The sequence below is a fragment of the Danio rerio genome, chromosome 12 (genome assembly GCF_049306965.1).
Source record: "Danio rerio strain Tuebingen ecotype United States chromosome 12, GRCz12tu, whole genome shotgun sequence".
In the NCBI taxonomy this organism is placed as follows: domain Eukaryota; kingdom Metazoa; phylum Chordata; class Actinopteri; order Cypriniformes; family Danionidae; genus Danio; species Danio rerio.
Genome location: NC_133187.1, coordinates 35086217 through 35106771, shown reverse-complemented (window position 1 = coordinate 35106771; position 20555 = coordinate 35086217). Strand labels below are relative to the sequence as shown.

At 37.4% G+C, this 20555-nt stretch overlaps 1 protein-coding gene and 1 long non-coding RNA gene across 51 annotated transcripts in view; one reads left to right on the top strand and one right to left on the bottom strand.

The window, feature by feature from the left end:
• rbfox3a (RNA binding fox-1 homolog 3a) overlaps positions 1–20555 on the bottom strand; it is an 829029-nt gene that overhangs the window by 50351 nt on the left and 758123 nt on the right. For 18 of the 50 annotated variants that reach the window (XM_068224793.2, XM_073918619.1, XM_073918620.1 and 15 more), the window contains 4 exons: positions 18904–18957; positions 14554–14646; positions 10369–10429; positions 8670–8723 (listed from right to left, as the gene is read on the bottom strand). In XM_068224793.2, the coding sequence (XP_068080894.1) occupies positions 8670–8723; positions 10369–10429; positions 14554–14646; positions 18904–18957 (262 nt within the window). The remainder of the gene's footprint in view (positions 1–8669; positions 8724–10368; positions 10430–14553; positions 14647–18903; positions 18958–20555) is intronic. The other 32 variants (XM_073918632.1, XM_073918634.1, XM_073918633.1 and 29 more) reach the window with 3 other exon arrangements.
• The window catches only part of LOC141376839 (uncharacterized), a 106397-nt gene that overhangs the window by 58335 nt on the left and 27507 nt on the right, over positions 1–20555 (top strand). The window lies entirely within an intron of this gene.

The window sequence follows — 20555 nt, the reverse complement described above, 5'->3', positions numbered from 1 at the left end:
AGAGCATCAGAATGGGGAATTTAAGTGAGTTTGAACATGGCATAGTTGTTAGTATCAGATGAGCTGGTCTGAGTATTTCAGAAACTGCTGATCTATTGGGTGTTTCACGCACAACCATCTGTAGGGTTTACAGAAATGGTTCATTAAAGAGAAAATATCCAGTCAGCGGCAGTTCTGTGGGCACAAAAGTCTTGTTTATGCCAGATGTCAGAGAAGAATGGCTAGAATGATTCAAGTTGATATAAAGGCAACAGTAACTCAATCACTTGTTACAACTGAGGTATGCAGAAGAGCATCTCTTCGCAACTCATCTAACCTTGAGGTGGATGGGCTCCACCTGCAGAAGACCGCACCGGGTGCCACTCCTGTCAGCTAAGAACAGGAGACTAAGGCTACAATTGGCACAAGCTCACCAAAATTGGACAATAGAAGATTGGAACAACATTGCCTGGTCTGATGAGTCTCGATCTCTGCTGTGACATTTGGATGGTCAGAATTTGGCATCAACAACATGAAAGCATGGATCCATCCTGCCTTGTATCAACGGTTCAGACTGGTGATGGTGGTGTAATGCTGCATTCACACTAGACGCGGAAGAAGGATTTATATGTTAAGTCAATGCAAAGACGCAAATAGACATTAAGTTGAGCGTTTTGTGCGATTGATAAGCTTCAGTGGACATCCAAACCACGTTAACAAATCAGGAGATTTCTCTTGTGGGGCCATGATTATGACGTAGTGCCTGTTGTTGTTGTCCCGAAGGAAAAATCCTCCTGTCGACACCAGACAACAGTTTATCTAACTGGGCTCGGCTCAGTTAAAAGCACAGCTGAAAGCTTCCATCATCCAGGTATAGAATCTATAGGAGTTTATTTACTATGTGCACCTCTGAAAGGATCTAGTGGACTCAGACACAGCTCCAAACAAATCAACGCTGTTTTTCAGTCTTAATAAAGCACATAAACACAGCTATTCTATCGATAAAATCCATGTTAGCCATTAAATCGCAACTGAAGCTAATTTGACGTGCGAATGAAGAATAATGTTCATGCTTGTTTTTACGCATGATTTATCCGCGTCTGGTTTGAACACAGCATAATGGTGTAGGAGATGTTTTTTTGGTACACTTTGGGTTCATTAGTACCAATTGAGCATCATATCAACACCACAGCCTACCTGAGTATTGCTGCCGACCATGTCCATCCCTTTATGACCACAGTGTATGATCTTCTGATGGCTACTTCCAGCAGGATAACGCGCCATATTATAAACTGCAAATCATCTCAGTCTGATTTCTTGAACATGACTTTGACTTCACTGTACTTAAATGGCCTCCACACTCACCAGACCTTAATCCAATAGAGCACCTTTTGGATGTGGTGATATGGGGGATTTGTATCATTGATGTGAAGCCGACAAATCTGCAGCAACTGCATAATGCTGTCATGTCAATATGGAGCAAAAGCTCTGAGGAGTATTTCCAGTACCTTGTTGAATCTATGCCACGAAGTATTAGGGCAGTTCTGAAGGCAAAAGAGGGTCCAACCTGTTACTAGTAAGGTGTACCTAATAAAGTGGCCGCTGATTGTAAAAACACTTTTTCAGTCATTAACAAAACATTCTCATTATTGCAATACGTCCATTGTTTACTTACAGCAGTATTTATTTGCAATTATGATACCCATTTCATTCTCATTACTTTAATATATATATTTTTCATTTAATTCTGCATAAAATAAGCCAATGTACTGCACCTATAACAGTACATTGAGTTTAAATAATTAAAATAATTTTAATTTAAATAATTAAGTTTGTACTATTAAATTAAAATGTATTTTTATATTATATACATAAAAAATAACAAATCAGAAAAAAATAGTGAATTGCTGAATTTGTTAAATATGACCTAGAATTGTTCTTAAACAGGTTGAGAGAGTTAGATTTACAAAAAAATTGCTAATAAAAATAAACAATTGACAGATAGGAGGCATACAAAAAAATATGTAAAAAAAAAGTGAAAGCTACACTCTGTTATACCCCAGCCCCTCTTTAACCTTCACTGAGTATGGCCCTGATGAGTCAATGACAGGGACATAATTACCCATAGTACTGTGCAAGCAAAACCCAGCCCAGCAGCGCGGCCCACAAAGCTCTCTTTCTCATTTATGCACCGATGACACAATCTCTGTCTATGCTGCATCTCAGAGGAGCAGGACAGCCCTCCTCAGTTATTTCATGTCCCCAAACAGAACCTGCACCACCTCCTGATCATTACTGTACAGACATCACCCAAGCAGCACTCACTTAATAGTCAATATGTGTCAAAGCGGCCACTTTTAATGAGGTCAGCTGGGTTTATTTTGAGCACATATATGTATGGCTATATATTTAGCACACAGCCTTGGTGTAAAGACTTCTTCGATTCACATTCAGCAAACCCAAACTGTGACTGCTGGCATAATTTTCCTTTGACTCCTCTCAGACAAACAAACAGACAATAAAACCTCTTGTATGCGACACACCAATCAGCGGCGGAGAGGTAGAGCGCGGCCCTTCATCAGAAGTAAAAGAAAGACGGATGGTTGAAGGTAAGGCGTTTGCTCTTTCGTTTTGATATAGCATGGAGCTGTTGACATTTTAATTTGTCCCTTTTAAGCTATAGAGTCGGTGTTAATACGCCAAACAGTGGTCGTTCCTGATATACGCCGGGCCATGGTCAATTTATCCCAGATTCCAGTCATGGGCAATGCTCTTATATTTTCTTTGATTTTTGTGTGTGCGCATTATGTGTGCCATGACGTACATAAATGTAATCTCATAATGAGCTATGGGTCTGCACGCAGCACCGATTCAATAATAAGCCATAAATCATTCCAGCCAGTTATGACACTCCATAAAGCCTACGAAACACATTGGCAAAAGTGTACGTGAGCATAAATCTTTGTAGCCCTTGTGCGCTCCTGTTATTTTAACACAAGAGAAGGTAGAGAGGGTCGAAACCCTTCACATCTGCGCATCTACGGTTTAAACCGATAAGGACGCTGGCACATTTATCTGGGTTTACACAAGGGTATCTCCAGTGCTGGAAAGCATCCCATTGGGCTGTTTGTGGGGGAAGGTGTGGGGGGCATTACATCCCCAACCCCCTCAGGACTCTTTCATTTACTGCAAGACTGGCTCCTTTAATGCGCTTCGCCTGGAAATGACCGGGTGAGGGCCTCTCTCAGACTGTGTGCTATTGTGAATGTCTTTAGATAATCAGACCACCGATAAACCCATATCATGAGGAAAATTACACCGTTGCTAGATTAAAGGGAGTTTTTTCCCTTCCCTGATAAATCTAATATTTTAATTAGGCTACTTAATTTCAATTATTGATCTATTTGAGTGGTTTTTGTGTAAGCAGAACAGGTTTTTCCATTCCACTTTCCATTGTTTTTTTTTTTTTTTTTTACATAAAAACGTACTTGTTGGACGAGCAAGAACACATGAGTGCCATTAGGGTTGGGTATTGTTTATTTCGACACTGGCGCTAAAATGGTGCCGGAATTGATACTTTTGAGCCACAAAATTGTGGTGAATAAATCAATTTATTTGACAAAAAAAATTATTTTGAAATCATTTTTATTGAACAATATAACTAAAGTTTAAAGTATACATCAATTCATGTTTCATATATTTGAACTGAATTGCATTAATATATTTCTTTTAATTACTTCTGTATGTTAGCTTGAATTTAGGATTAGCATTATGCAAATAATATTACATCAGCTTACTACTAATCTGTGGAAAGGCTGATTATCAAAATCAGGGAACACCTTTTTTCTAGGGTTGGGGCGTGTGACTATGTTTACATGGACATCAGTAATCCAATTGTTTGCCTTAATCTGAATAAGACAACACTATGATTAAGGTGTTTACATGAGTTGCTTTTTGAATGTTCCTTTTATGATCTTGTTTTACATGTTACAGCACATAAATCGATTAATGTCATAGCGTCACCACGCTATCCATGTTTCTTCCGGAATTTCATGTGATTTCGGGTGTTTCATTTTTAATTTTTTAACAGCTGTTTTACTTGATGTTAATCTTGGGGTTGGGGTTGGTGTCAGGTCATGGGCCCTTGATAAAACAATGAAAAACTGTAGTGTCACAGACAGCCAAGTAAATACAGTAAGTAAGTAAGTAATGTGTATTTATATAGCTCATTTATCATGTATGGCTATACACCCAAATCGCAATCATGAGGGGGGTCTCTGTAAAACACCACCAGAGTGCAGCATCCACTTGGTTGATTAGACGGCAGCCACAGGACAGTGGAGAGACAGTGATTCGATGGATGGAGATAATTGGTAGGCCATGATGGGTAGGGGCCGATGAATATAATTTGGCCAGGACACCAAGGTTACACATCAACTCTTTACAAGAAATACCATGGGATTTTTAATGATCACAGAGAGTCAGGACCTCGCTTTAACAGTTTAGTGTCATCCGAAAGACACGCTCACTGACAGTATAGTGTCCCCTTCACTATACTGGGCTATTAGGACTCACACAGACTGCAGATTGGTGGCCTCACTAACACTACATGACATATATGTTTATGACGGTGAAGATGATTCAAAGTACCCAGATAAACCTGTTAATTTTAGCGGTTGTTTTCTGGGAATAACATACCTTGGAACGCATGCCTGACCAATCAGTATCAAGTATTCCAGGAAGCTGTGTAATAATTGAAGTTAATGTATTAATGTGTTGCTGCTATGGTAATAATGGGCACTAATTTTACCTTCAAATGTCTGTGCCTAAGGCTGTGTCCCATTACTTTGAGGGCTTTACTTTGAAAGGCTTCAAAGAAATGAGTGTAGTGGACCAAAAATATTTTGCATCTCGCTTCAGCATCACAAATTAAACATGTCCATCATTTGTACTCCCCAAAATCCTTCATTTATGAAGGGCCCGTTGAAGTGTTCAGATTTGCACAGTTTGGAGTGATTCTTTAATATAACAGCCATGATTTTTCTTGTTCCAAAATGACTTTTGGAGGTGCATACCATTTTTTTTATCTATATCTAAAAATAATTAAATAACATACCTTATCTGTTGTTGTTTTAAATTGTCAACATAGAGTATGTTTTGAGATATTTTTGGACCATACACAGATTGTCTTATAGCAAAATATTTTATCATCTATTTAAAAAAAAGGGCATATTTGTTTCAACATACTGCCAAGGACCAAATTCATTGGCTGGGAAAGTTGTCAATCAATCAATATTATGTTTTCCGTGTCCTTCATGCATGCACTGCCTGCACGGATTGAACAAGCTGGAAAAAAAAAAAAAAAACGATCCCCGGATTACACAATTAAGTTTCCCGTGCAACTCAGCTTTCCGTCTGCATCGACAATTTGGCTTTGGCTACCGAGTGCTAGTTAAGACCCTGAGGGAGAGAGAGAGAGACTGAGAGAAGATGAGAGACAGAAGATATTGAGATTTAAAGATAGAGTGAGTCAGTAAGAAAAGGGCAGATGGAAAACACCCCAGGCTTAGATGAAGAGAGAAATAGAATTAGCGATATATGTCGAGAGCCGGCTGTGAAAAGCTAGAGGAGTGGAGCAATGAGAGCCGGTGAGGGAGTCTTACGGGGAAGAGAGAAGCCCGACTTCCCTGGAAGAGGTTAAAAGCAGGCAGTCGGCGGCCCTCATCAGTCATTCTCCTGAATGGGATTTGAGGACAATAAACCTGTAGCACCCGGACGAATGGAGACGGAGTGCGCTGTCAGCAGCACACGATTTATGGTGCCCAATTCCGCTGATCTCCCGCACAGAAACTCGGACTGATAAACAGTGATTAATCACCTTTACATCCGATTTCAGCACCGCCCCCTCCCCCAACAAAGTACATTAAATGCGGTCATAATTATTTCACGCGAAAGCTACCCGCTTTTTTTGAACGGTGGGAAGGAATCTAGGGGCAACACGTGGGCGTTCATTCTGGAAGGTTCCTTATTTAGTAAGCGAAATCTATATCTTATTTCCATTTTGTAGCCTCTCCACCGGTCGCTCCCAGGGGAACAGAGGAGGCATATGGTGCCGTTTAGGCTTGGCGAACTTTAGAGGCATGTTAAGACGACTTGAAAAATTAGCATCCAATAAATCAAATGACGGCAGCACCCTGAGCCAAGCCGTTGAAGTGCCGGACCACAGTAAATCTGATTTGATGGGATGTTTTGGGAAGGTGCATGTTCGCATGGGAGTGTATTTGCTGTGATTAGAGAAGAAATCACATGCATGTTTCGGAGCATACGTGGGGTCCAAAGCATGCATAAATATTTTACATGCAGCGAATTGCTGAGCATTTGCATTTTTACGCACACTACATATGCATATCATGTGTATTCGGTTGTGTAACGGCCGCATTCGATTGTGTTTATGCATGCCAGAATCAGGGGAGGAAGGGAGGAGAAGGAGGAGAGGGAGGGGAAAAAAAGTCAGATAAAAATGATAAACGACTGCTTTCTGTCACCGATGGTTATTTAGAGTTTTGCTGTAAAGCTGTCCTGAAATGAACAGATTTTAGTCTAATGAGCAAAAAGGCAGGCCGTTAAAGAGCTGCTATGTGCTCAGCACTTCTTCCAAATGAAATACTGTAATACCATTTCCCCCTCATTAGGATGCAAAGGGCTCAAAGAACCAACGGCAATAAAGAAATCAAAGACTGAGAGGGGAAACGACAGCACAAAAAAAAGACAACAAGTCAGTCAAAACAAAGACTTGTTTAATATGGGCTTCAGAAAACAGTGTGTACCACTGCTTTATCTCAGAGACTGGGGAATGATGGTCTGGCTGATTACCTCGGCGTCTGTCAACACCACGCCGATAAATTGCAGAGCTTGTGCATATGCATCCACCTCACTACAATCAGATGCTTTCTTTTCTACTGTTTTCACAACACTTTCATTACTCTCAAATGCTGTTGTTGGTTAAAGCAGGCACACAACTTCATAAGACGTTAATTATAGGTTAGATGATGTCAGGTGACCAAAATTCAATGTCTAGCCAACATTTAAAGACAATGTTATTTTGATGTCCAATATCGATGCCAAATTATGTTGATATTTGGTTGATTTTAGGTTATGTTGGAAAGTGACCAAAATTCAACATCTGATAGATGTTATAGTGGTAACGGTCACCCAATGTCAAGGTGTAACATGATAAGACGTTGATATTTAGTTGATTTTAGGTTGGATATTGACTTTGGCCTGACATTGGGATCTGACGTCAACCCAATTTTTATTTCCAACAAAATCCTAACGATGTTAGGGTACAATGCCAATGTGACATCATGTTAATGTCCTGTTCCTGCAGGGGTGTCAGGTTGTTGGTTAAAAGCTGTCAAGGTATTCACAGCTTCTTTTTACTTCTAATGACTGCATGATTTTAGTCCCGATTTTAACTCGCCGATAGGTTTTGAGAAATCTCCAACAAATGGCTGAAATCACAGGCAAATCGGTGCTCGTTCACATGAGTAACAGTCAAACAGTGTGAACTATCAACGACATGATTAGTGTTAGCACGCTAAAATCTGTGAGATATTTGGCGTGCTAAATATCTGGAGCTTTCTCTTTTTTATATAATTATTTTTAGTGGTTTTCACTTTTAATGTGATAGATAAATGAAGGACAGACAGGAAAGATTGGGAGCAGAGAGAAGGGAAGGATCGGCATAGGATCTCGAGCCAGGAATCGAACTCGCGTCACTGTGAGCACCTTGGCGCCATATGTCAACGCACTTAACCACAATGCAATTGGCGCCGACAGTGTAAAATGTTTTTTTTTAATCGAAAATAACATCGCTGATCATCTACAGCCAATGAGAGAACAACATCCACTAGTATGAGTATCTGCAGGCCAGCGGGAGGTTGGGGAAGAATTTTAAAAATGCTAATTTTCAGGTTATTTGAACCCAAGAAATGGAGGAAAAACTTGGCAATAGAGGAAATTTGGCAGGAGCACCCGTGTCTGTTTGACATGTTATATGGGAAATACCACAACTGGGTCGAAAAAGAATAAAGCTGTGGAGAAACTGAATTCCCTTCAAAGCCAGGCGAGCAAAATACATACATTTTCTACTTAACTAAAAACTTCTTTCTTATTATGTAGTTAATGACAAAAGATATACTACTTGACCTCTCGCTGTTTTCATGTCACTTCTCGCGTGTGTTTGGTTGTGAGATGTAGTTTGGACAAAGATGTCTTCCTACTGTAAAGTCATGCAGTATGAAACCCCCTGTCACCAATCCATCCAAAACACAGCAGAGACGGAAAGCTACCACAGATAGTCATACAGTGTGAAAACATCCGTGACATGACTACTTTGAAAATCATGCAGTCTGAACTTGACATAAGCGAAAAATTGGAAAAGACTTTCACTGAAAGTACACCATGGCCTTTGATTCAAGTACTCTTGCACACTTGCAAGAGCATTAGCGACAAGTGCTGCAGTTCCCTAATCAACCACCTGTGTCGCTAATAAAAGTGAATTCTACATATACATTCCTTTTAAAGTGACTGTCTTTTTGATCTTAAAATCAAAGCACATCTGAAGAGCAGCGAATCAAAGTAAGTATCTGAGCGAGACCCTACAACCACAACACTCAATTGCAGTTTACCTGCATAAAATTCAGGACCATAGACAGCTCCCACCACTGGATTCAGCTTCCAGCCTGTAGAGGAATACACAGGGGAAGAGAGAATTAGCTCCGAATGCTTATCGTGGGGACCTGTGGGTTGTTTGTTTCTCGATCTTCCGCCGCTGAACTCAGGGGAGTGACAGTAATTTCAAAATAAAGAGACGGATTCAGAGGAAAGAACAAAAGGAAAGGGAGAGGTGGAAATATGATATGACAGGAAAATATTTAAGGCGACATTAAGTTGAAGGAGTTAGGGGGCAGCAATATTGGGGCATTCGGAAGAGTGCAAGCGATATAGGGTGTGAAAGGGAGAGGGGGGATGAGAGACAGAGAGCAAGAGAGTAGTGAGTGCTGTCCGGTGCGCTGTCAGTGATAGATGGGGGTTGTAAAATAGCCTCTTCTCACTCCCCATTGGCTGTGGCTGAAGAAGTGCAGGGGGTGTGGGGGTCTACACTGCTGCTGATATATTCGATTCTTTCATTCTCCTTCTCTGTTTGTCTCTTTATTGCAGTCTGAGGGAATGAGCATCTGCGGAAGAGCTCAGGATGCCGGCAAGACCCCTGCTCTGAATAAGACTCCTCTAAAGACCATTTTAAGAGATGTAAACAAAAACAATGGTCCCAATGTACTTCAGTGTACTTCATGTTTTACATTTTCTAATTTCTAAAGCTTCCAAAAACCCAAGATCCACATCTTGATAAATAATGTGAATGTTTAACATTAAGTTATGCTTAAATTGCCTATTGTTACAGTTATGAAATAGTTTATTAACAGGCATGAAATTTTCATGGGTCATTCATCATGTTTATTCTCACATTGGTCTATACCAGGGGTGGGCAAACTCGGTCCTGGAGGGCCGGTGTCCTGCACAGTTTAGCTCCAACTCTAATCAAACACACCTGCTTATAGATTTCTAGTGATCTTGAAGACGATGATTAGCATGTTCAGGTGTGTTTGATTAGTGTTGGAGCTAAACTGTGCAGGACACCCGCCCTCCAGGACAGAGTTTGCCCACCCCTCGTCTATACCCATGATTAGCTATGCTCATCAGCTAAAGTCTCCAATCTGACCCTCAGTACAGCGTAAGGAGAGCTAAAGGGAAAGGATTGTTCTTTATAATGAGTTTTAATAAATATTTGGGTAAATAATTCACACATCAGAAATACTGCTTAATGGCAGCTTTAAACAGCAGCTCTAGAAAATCAGTTTATACTGCATTAGTATATATTATCAAGAAAATAACAAATCAGTTTCAAAACATGAGTAGGAAGGTGGAAGCTTTAGTCTAAATATAAAAAATATGAATGGTTTATAATTGTTTGCATAAAATATTGTTTTTCTAATATTATATATAACAAAATCGAGTTTAACTACGGTTGTGATCATTGAAATGTTCATAGTTGTTGTTAAGAGATAATCAAGATGGAAACACCTCAAATAAAATTGTATAAGCTGTTTGAAAGCTAAAACATGTTAGTGTAAACAGGGCCTAAATGATTGGTTTAAAGATGCTTCCAAAATGATAAAAAAAATGAAGCTTCTTCTGACAAAGTTCTTTCTTTAGCATTTAATTTTTTAAAATAACGCAACGAGAGCCATGTATTCTAAGTGAAGAACTATGCTTGGGGATACCAATGTGTTCAATTATAGACTACAAAGAAATACCAAAAGCACTCACCATTTGTATAGGGGTTGGCCACTTTTTTGTTTGTCATTACTCGTGCCGTTGCATTATTTACCTGTGAAAAAGACAGCAGGTATGAGAAGCAGAACACAAATCAGAACACTGAGTAACAAAAAGAAATTCAGTTCATGCTTCTCTGCGAAGTAACAAAAAAACAACATCAACATTCACATGCTCTAATTATCACTTGAAAAATCATGAGACGCGAAAAAATGAAAGCGATCCATCAAGCTCTGATCTTCTGTTTTCCTGCTGGATGTAGGATCTAATCCAGGCTGTTTGTAGAAGAGTTGGATGATGACATCTGGTTCAACATGTAATGAAACAGAGCAACTCTGGAAATGGGCTTTAATGAAACCCAGAGTATATTGGAATTCCCCACTAGCCAAGCTGAGGGAGCTTCCTTGAGGCTTTTCTCCGCAATTTCATCTGCCACATTGTCTAGACGCTTCTACATATTCCCAGACACTACAACCCTGAGGCGTTGACTTCATGAGCACTAAATTTAACCTTGGGAAGGCGGAGCCATATTGTACGAACACCAGAAAATGAATGAGATCGTTACACTTAATATGGCACCTGGACTATGAACATGCACTTTAGCTGAACCGGCCTGAAAATATATATAGTTGAAGGCAAAATGATTAGCCCTCCTCTGAAATGTTCTTTTTTCAAATATTTTCTAAGTGCTGTTTTATGAAGAGAAGTTTTTTTACACACATTTCTTTTGCCTATAAGTTTTTATAACTAATATCTATTTCTAATTATTTTGTCTATGGCATGATGACAGTACATTGTATTTTACTATGCACTTTGCAAGATTAAAGTATTTAGCTTTAGGAACTAGCCCTCTACTGCATTCATTATGATAGATTTGTAAAAAAAATATTTGACTGTTTTTCTTTTCATAGAATGACTTAACTGCATTACTGTAATTTTTTAAAAAATTTTTTATGTACTTTATGATATGTTTGCATATGGCAACAACATCCAATAGTGGATACAACTTAGAAATTTCAAATTAACACATTCCTTATAATTAATAATGATGTTGTTTGTTTTGATTTAATTGGTGTTGCAGTATTATGAGCTTTAACACAGAACTTCTAAATGACACCTTATACATACTTTCCAACAACTGATACTCCAACTGCTTTTTATTTATTCCATTCTTTTTGCTGAATATTATTGAAAACAAACATAATATCTTATTATCATATATGCAACATACAGAAGGTATAAATATTTCCTTCAGTAAATATTATAACAAAAAAATATAATATAACAGTCTAATATAGATGCATAAGCATAATGTAGCTACCAGCTAACAGTGTTTATATATTATACTTTATACAACGGTTCTGTCTGGTTCTTGAATCTGATTGGCTGATAGCTGTGAGATATTTTGCCAGTAACAGCACACAAAGGTCTCTTCACCTTTGTGTATTACTCTGCCCACATACAAGCAGAGGACGCTGCACAGTTTGACAAATATTCCTGCTGTTGGGCAACATAATGTACTTTTGGGGCTTTTTTAGTCGAAAATGTAGTTGTTTAGATTGCAACTATGCAGTCTATTTATAATCATAGTGCCTATTTTAAAATATTAATAATTTCTGAAAGACAGTGCATCGGTGTCCATTAGACAAAGACAGTTAACGTTGTCTATCCACAAGATGGCGTCAGGACCGCATAATAAGCCCTTGCTGTAAGATTAAAACTGCATGTTTTATAACAACACTTGATCAAATTAGTTAGTTTGATCAAAACTGGTAAGTGATATTCTGAGTTTCTTTATAAGGACAGTGCCTATTTTAATACAGTCACTTTCCTATTCCGGTTCTCAACAGTGTTATTCAGAGACCTCACCCTTGAACACCCCCTCCTTATCGCAAACACAACAGCAGTCTGGTAGTGATTGCGCTGCTTTTTTTCAGGGTTAATTATTGTGATATTCTGATTGCAACAGAGAAACACTGTAGACTAATAGACTGTAAGGAGATATCTCTCAGTTCAGCCTTATAATCTGGCAGTTCAGCCTTATAATCTTAAAATGTCAGCAAAATCAGCTGTTTTGTCATCACTTTATACATTATGCTTGAGAATCATTCAAACACTAGCCCTAAAGTGACGTTGGTGAATTAGTTATGACTTCCGCTGTTTTGACGTCAGCTGCAGATGTGGATGAATGGCGGAAGAAAGTACTTCCTAGTACAAAAGGGTTATTAGACTCTCTGTGTTTGATTTTCTTTCTTATATACATGACTGTGCCATTGAATTGTTGTATAAACGCAATTTTACACTCGTAGCAGTGCGATTTGGCAGTATATAAAGACCAGTGCTGATATACAGCCATATCGCACTTCTACGAGTGTGATATTGCTCATATATACTATACAATGCCTGTCCTATCTGCTTCTGAGCTAACTTTATTGAACTATTTCCATCACTGCTCTTATCAAATGTCCAATCTACATCATTCTCATGGTCACTATAACCCATTTCTCTTTCATCTGCAGGAAAAGTTCTGTCATTTTCTTCTTTACCTACCATAGAATATAGTGGTCCTCACTAATACACTTTTCTCTTTATTTATATCTAATCAAAAATACTGCCATTAAAAAAAAAAAAAAAAAAAAAAAAAAAAAAAAAAAAAAAATATATATATATATATATATATATATATATATATATATATATATATATATTTATATATATATATATATATATATATATATATATATATATATATATATATATATATATATATATATATTTCTTTTTTTTTGCTTATCTGACATCAGTTGATCCTTTGTTTTTATTGACGTTTTCATTTGCATTTAGCAACTACTCGAAATAAACAAAGGTCTGTCAGACATCATGCCACAGAAAAACACTGCACGTCATGTGATTTAACCAAAGCACATCATTGGCTAAACTAAGGTCTTCTGTTTCCAGTTAAAAAACTTAGAATGTTGGTCTTAAAGAAACAGTGGCAGGGAAATGAACATAAATATCATGCTGCTGTATGGCAACACCATGAGGTAGAGTGCTAGTATTAACCACAATTTAGAGACTTAACTAAGTTTATTAGGTTAACCAGCAGCCAAGCAAAATAAAAAAAAAAAAATCAATTTTAAGGAGGTTAATAATGTTGATCTTAAAAATTGTTTTAAAAAAAGTAAAAAATCCTCCTCTTTATTTGACTTTATTCAGAGGAACAATATAGGAAATACTGTGAAAATGTTCTTCCTGCGTTAAACAGCACTTAAACAAGGAAATATTTGAAAAAAATATATAAACATTTTCTCAGAGAGCTAATCATTTTGCCTTCAACTGTTGTTTTTTTGCATAATTCAGCAACACCGTTATCCATTTTGGAGCTTTAGTTAAAATAAATAGGAGCTATGCTGCCTACACAGAAAATAACTGCTCGGGGACATTACCAAGATGGCCGCCAAGTGAACCCACTTCCCTTAAAGGGACTTTAGTAACACAGAGACAGGCCAAGCAGCTTGTTGGGAGGTGCCGAAGGAATTTAAACATGGCCGCTGGCAACAGAAGCCGTGTTAGTATTTCACCCTCATGTTAATTAGCGTTAATAGCTTTCCGTTCCACAGGGCCCACGGAGGTCATTTAGCTTGAGGAAACAACTGGCCTCGACTCCCCCTTGATATATAGGTCTAGGTATTGTTTGTGCATTACATGAATTATCTTAATTGTCCTATAGAAAATCGTAATAGCCCTGTGGAGAAAAGGAAAAAAAATAGAGTGTTTGAAAGGCGAAATAAACCTCAGCTGTTTGGGATAAACAACTGGGACTTTAAGTTACATTGACAGGCCTTTGATATATCGAGATGCATGTTTTTCCAGAGTCTGTGCATCACATTACCGGTTAAGCGATGCTAGAAAGTTCAAAAGCTTCTTTAAATACAGTTGCACATAAAACATCAAAGCAGAAAGGATCAAATCGGATGGCATGCATATCAAACACGCATGCACAATAGATACGACTAATATTATTTGCACTAAACATGCAGAATACAAACAGCAAGCATAATTTAGAGATGCAATGTGGTGAAATGAGACGCTGCATGCACGTTCCATCGGTGCTTATTCTTTTCTCATGGGACATGGTGTTGGAATGGAGGGTATGGATAGTTAGATTAGGAAAAGCACCTCAATTTTGCGTCCCTCTACGATTGTACCGTTTAATTTCTCCCGTGCACGGTCTGCATCTGCACTTGTTTCAAAAGTTACAAAACCAAAACCCTGAGATAAAGGATTCCAAATGTTGGATGATGGGGTGGTTGGAAAAAGATTTGAATGGGCAACAGATAGAGTGAGTGAGAAAAGAAGAAAGAAGAGAGAGAGAGAGAGAAAGGTCAGCAGGGTTGCAACATCTATCCATTAGTAAGAAGTGAAATTAAGTCTTGAGGGTGGAAAAAAGACATTGAGAGTTTAAGAAGTTCAACAGTGACCCTTTTTGCAATAGGTTTAGGCCAGAATGCTAATTCAGCAATCATTTACTAATCCTCATGTCATTCCAAGGCTATCATTTAACTTCAGAAAACAAATGGAGATATTTTGATAACACTTTAGTTTGAGTACCAATTATCACTATCAAATAGTAGCTTATTACCTGTTATTAACACATTGGCTGTTTATCAAGTACATTTTCTGCATGATCTTATTGTATACTCCTAATCTAACACCTAAATCTAACCACTATTTTATTAACATTACTAAACAGTAATTTAGGAGGTTTAGTAATATTAGTCGAATGTTTTTGACCAAACCTTCATGATTTATCTTTCAACTGAAAGAGTTTAAAAACGAGATCTATGTAATCATGCAGTTTAATCTAAGTCTTCAGCTTGATGTGCAAAACCTTATTGAGTACGTTTACATGGCCACCAATAATCCGATTTTAATACAAGTAAGACAATACTCAGATTAAGAGTCACCCATGTAAACAGTGATTTTTGATTACTTTAATCTGATTAAGGTCATAATTGAACTAAACAGAAATGTAATTAAGACGTGGAGTATGCCAATTTTAGTTGCATTATTAAAGCACATACAAACATGTAAAGACGTTAATCAATCAATGTGTTATAACATGTAAAATGGGATCATGAAAGAAACATTCAAAAAGGAACTCATGTAAACACCTTAATAATATTATTGTCTTATTCAGATTAAGGCAAATAATTTTATTACTGATGTCCATGTAAATGTAGTCATTGTTTAATGAAGTTCAAAGGTGCCACCCAAGAGCGAAGCTCACTGGGTATCACGTATTAAGCTAGCATAGGAGCTTCTGTGACCCAATCAAAAGACGCTTCACTTATTGATGTGAAAAAAAAAGCGCCATTCTGCTGAATAGACTTAAGTTCATTGCACATCAATTCCAAAATTTTTGTATGAAATGTCGCAGATAAAAAAAAATTGTCTAAACCTTTGTCATTCCACCAGTGTCTGTTCATGACCAATTCAATTTAATGGACACAATATTTCCTCTTTTGTTTTTTTTAAAGAGAACGTAACTTATTCACATCAGTGGCTGCGTTTTCATCCACCTATTGTGGATTGTCATGTGATTTTGTTGTAAGTGATCATGTGATGATAGAAATGTGTGTGAATGGATAAACCAGCAGGCTGAGCACACTGTGAAGCAACTGAAATGTTGTTTTGGACAATCCAAATGCCTTAACCATTTCAGTATTAGTGTTATTATAGGTAAGAAGTCTGTGCTCTGCATCTGACACCTTTAAATGCCATCATCTTCTGAGGCACAAGTCATTTATTAAATAAAGAAAAGCTTCAGTTAATCAGGAAGTGACTATTTTGTTCTCTTTGACTCATTGGAAGCTTTATTCGCACGTCTTATCTGCGATATTCTAGTTTTGCGCATCTTTAGATGGAAACATAGCTAATGATTCTGTTGCAACAAATTCATTAATATGCATTAGACAATTTTTTAGGTTAATGAATACAAAATACATATATATATTAAAAAATTCAGACTAAGTGTGCAAAGACCTTTAGAATAGAGGGACACATATTTCTCATACTTTAATAAAAAAAAATTTTTTTTTAAAGACATAAAAGCTTGATTTGAGATACACTAAACAAGTAAATGACAACCATTTTCATTCTGGCCTAAACTCCCTCATTAATCCTGCAACACATGGCTTGCATTTGTTCATTAATGTATCTGAAAACATCAAAAAGTTTTTGTTAATAAATACAGATATTGTCCTCATCTACACCATGACGTAAGGAATATTTCCAAGGACACATATAAGCTCATATAAGGTCTAATGCTGTATAGCAGGGAAGTGTCTCCTCTATCCCGCACCCCCACCTCCGCTGTCAGTGGTGAGTTATGGCCAACTGCAACCCAAACGCCATATCCGGAACAGCTATTAGGTATGCATAGCAAACAAGAGCGTGGAACAAGCCCTGGTCTTTTAGTTCATACACAGTTTGCAAGTACGGCCTGGTAATTGCTTTGGGAGGCCTGTGAGTATGATATGCATACATGGACACTCTATTCCTTGTGTCTGGCATGAATAAAGACCAGCCCTGGAGTCCTTGGCCCGCAAGGAAACAGAAAAATCAAAAAGGAATGGGCCGCAAAATTAATCCTTTTGACATTTTGCGCTACTGTGTTCAACATAGTGTTTATAGTTTTTCTCTCTTTTTATCACGTATTTAATTAGCTTACACTGCTAGAAAGCTGAGGCACAATCTTGTAAACAACACAAACATACTCTTTCGCAATGATCCAAAACCTAGTAATATGCCTACATACAGAAGATATATTTTAAATGATCATAAGAACAGAGGATTTCATAACAGTAGGTTTAATTACTCTTGCTGCTTACTAAAAATCATTTTTTGTTGTTATTAAATAACTCTTTTATAATAATTTTATAACATGATGAGTATTATATTATATTATTTTATAATTATTATATAGTAAATTATAGAATAATTTTTAGACAAGAATAAAATGTGAGCAAAATTACCTGTTTTGTCATCACTTTAGATATTACGCTAGAGAATCATTGAAATACTAGCTCTAAAGTGATGTTTGTGAGTTAGCAACGGTTTTTGCTGTTGTGCTGCAGATGTGAAAGAATGGCTGAAGAAAGTAGTTCCTCGTACAAAAAGAGCTTTAAGACTTTTCATGATTGATTGTCTTTTTTTTATACATGATTATGCCGTCAAACTGTTGTATTAATGCCATATCACATTCGAAGCTTCCCACCAGTGCTGATATACAGCAATATCACATATATATAAATATATGTATACATATAATTATAAATAAATAGACAGACAGACAGACAGACAGACAGACAGACAGACAGACAGACAGATAGATAGATAGATACATGTAGATAGATAGATAGATAGATAGATAGATAGATAGATTTTACACATTATATTAACACATTATTTGTTAATATAAAAACTTAAATGTATCATGTCATAAATAATGTATTATTTATATTAATTATATATTTATGTCATAAATAATAACAAATATTTTTATTATTATTATAGATTAGAATAGAATGTTATAAATACCCCAAAATAATAATTATATTTTTAAATAATTTTTATTACAAATTAGTATATACTTTTATAATAATACATGCATTATTATAATATTTAGAATATCTAATATAAAATATGGAAACAATTATAACTTTTTAATAAACAAAAGAGTATTTCAGTACAATTTCAAGTTAATTATTTAGAGTTTATTGATTATTTAATTCTGTAAAATTTTATAGTGTTCACCAGAAGTGCGCTTCACAATCTTGCTTTAAATAAAAAGTCATTTAGAGATGATATTTGGCCTATGCTGTATATTCAGACATTCTGTTCTTTTCACATACTGTTACTCGCCTGCTATACAGCAGAGAAGAAGTGAGCACAGCCCAGGCTTTGGATCAGAGCGACCGAGTAGGAATTTAAAAGGCCATTCAAAAACAGGCTATTTGTGAACGATCGGCTGATCTTATAATATGCGTTGCTTAGCTTGAGCACACTGTGACGGTTTGTTCCAGCAGATTCACCCCTGCGAATCACCTATGAGGAGGTGAGAGAAGTTCTCCTCAGCAAAATGTCACCCTCCTTTGAGACCGGCAGTGCTGTATGGAAGAATGGCTATATATAACTCACGTCCCAGCGCAAGACTGGAGACTTAAACAGCTGAATCTTATTACAGCGGGACAGCTGGAAGAGCAGAATCGCTGCGTGTTGGTCAGACGTTGACTTCATTGAATTATAACTGGATGAGTTGAGTCGAACTCAGCGCTCAGTTGTCTCTCTGCGTAGCTACCTTTCCCAAACGTGTCTGGGCCCAGTGTGTGAGAGTGTGACGTTTGAGTCAGTTTTTTTGCGGCTGCTGTGTAAGAGCTGTAATTATTCGGCTCATGAAGGGAAGAGGAGACCTGTGGGGAGGAAGAAGTATGAAGTGACAAAGAACTGCTCTTCCAGCTGACTTACCTTAGAGCCTCGCTCGTTAAAAATAATTTCCACATCCAAAATTTTCCCAAATTGCTGCGGAGAGGAAAAGGAGATGGGTGGGGGGAAAAAAGAAAAGAGGGGAGACAGGGGAGAAAGAAAGAGAGACAGAGAGAGAGAGAGGAGTAATTAGAACTCATCTCTTCTGCAGTTTGTCAGGAAACTTGAGCACTTGATTGCACAGCGAACTAAAATAGTAAATCCACCAGTTTCTCTGGAGCTATGAACACGCCAGACAAAGCTTCACACTTCTCCTTCTCCATGATGGCTAAATGATACTGATGAACACAACGGCTCCAGTAACATATTACAACATTACTCAGAGTAAAAGGTAAATAATTACAGTCTCTCTATTCACTATGTTACTAAGTTAACTTTTAACACTTTTACGTTAGTTTCTTTTTCTCAGTGTTGACTGAATGAGGGGATGTTAAGGGTGGAAACTACTTATGGCCCGCTTCCACTGGATGGAACAGTGAGGTACGGTACAGTTTAGTACGCTTTTATAGGTGTTTACAGTTTCAAAAGGTACCTAAAAGCAAACCATACTATACCACTTTTCGGGTACCCTTTGCAAAGGGTACCTAGCCCAGCAAAAGGCAGAGATAGATGCTCAGCTGAATGCTATTGGTTTACAGAGATACGTCACTCGCTCATGCAACAAGCCAGAATGAAAACAAAGGAACTGTCATGTTTTAAATACACAGCCGAGGCATTACACCGTAATAATAGATACATATAGTAACGAGCCAGATTCTACACTGTTCCCTGTAGTTTTTTGCAAGGCCGTCTAAAGAGCAAGATGATTCTCTTTCTCGCTTGCGCTTGCTGCACGTCTATATTTGAAATAACAAACTTCTTGAGCTGATGATAATAACGAGTGCGCATGATTATTGAAATGCTTCTGACATCCAATCCTGTCAGAAACGAACAAACACGAGAGAGACGCGCGGAAAAAAAGAAGATGCCGGTAAAAACAAAGGAGGGAATGATTTTTGCAGCAAACATTAACTTTTGGAATATTGTGATCTTGGAATGACGGAATTACTTTCTAACAAGAGGTTATATGTGCTGGTGAAGATTAAAGATACAGATGAGAGGTTTGCTCTGACTGGGCTATATGTTTCATGCTGTTTTTAAACCCAAATAAGGACTAAATGCATCCTGTGTGTAGTTTATCTGTAATTGGTAACTTATTGAAGACTGTAAGGGTCTTTATGTGATCATATGCTGCATTTAATTATTTATTTTATGTAATTGCAGATGTTACAGTAGGCTATTTCTCACTGATCTGCAGTTATAATCAAATGATGTTTATAGACAAGTTAGTAATGAGCATTTATACACAAGTATTTAGATGTATAAGGCATCTGTTTTGTGAGAAGTTCTTCTCATATACAGTATGTGAACGACCCATACAGCTTTACTGTAGACATTTTCTCGAGCGAGAATGACCTTGACTGAAATTTTCTGACACCTATTGGTGTCAAATCCTCCTGCAAATCCTCATGTACCACCTTTTGCAGCTTCAATTCCAACAACCAGTCTTTGCAAAAACGCGAGTAAGACCGAATCTTCTTTTAAAAAAAGTTTACTGAAGAAATGCAAACAAAAATACAAAGTTACCATATAGA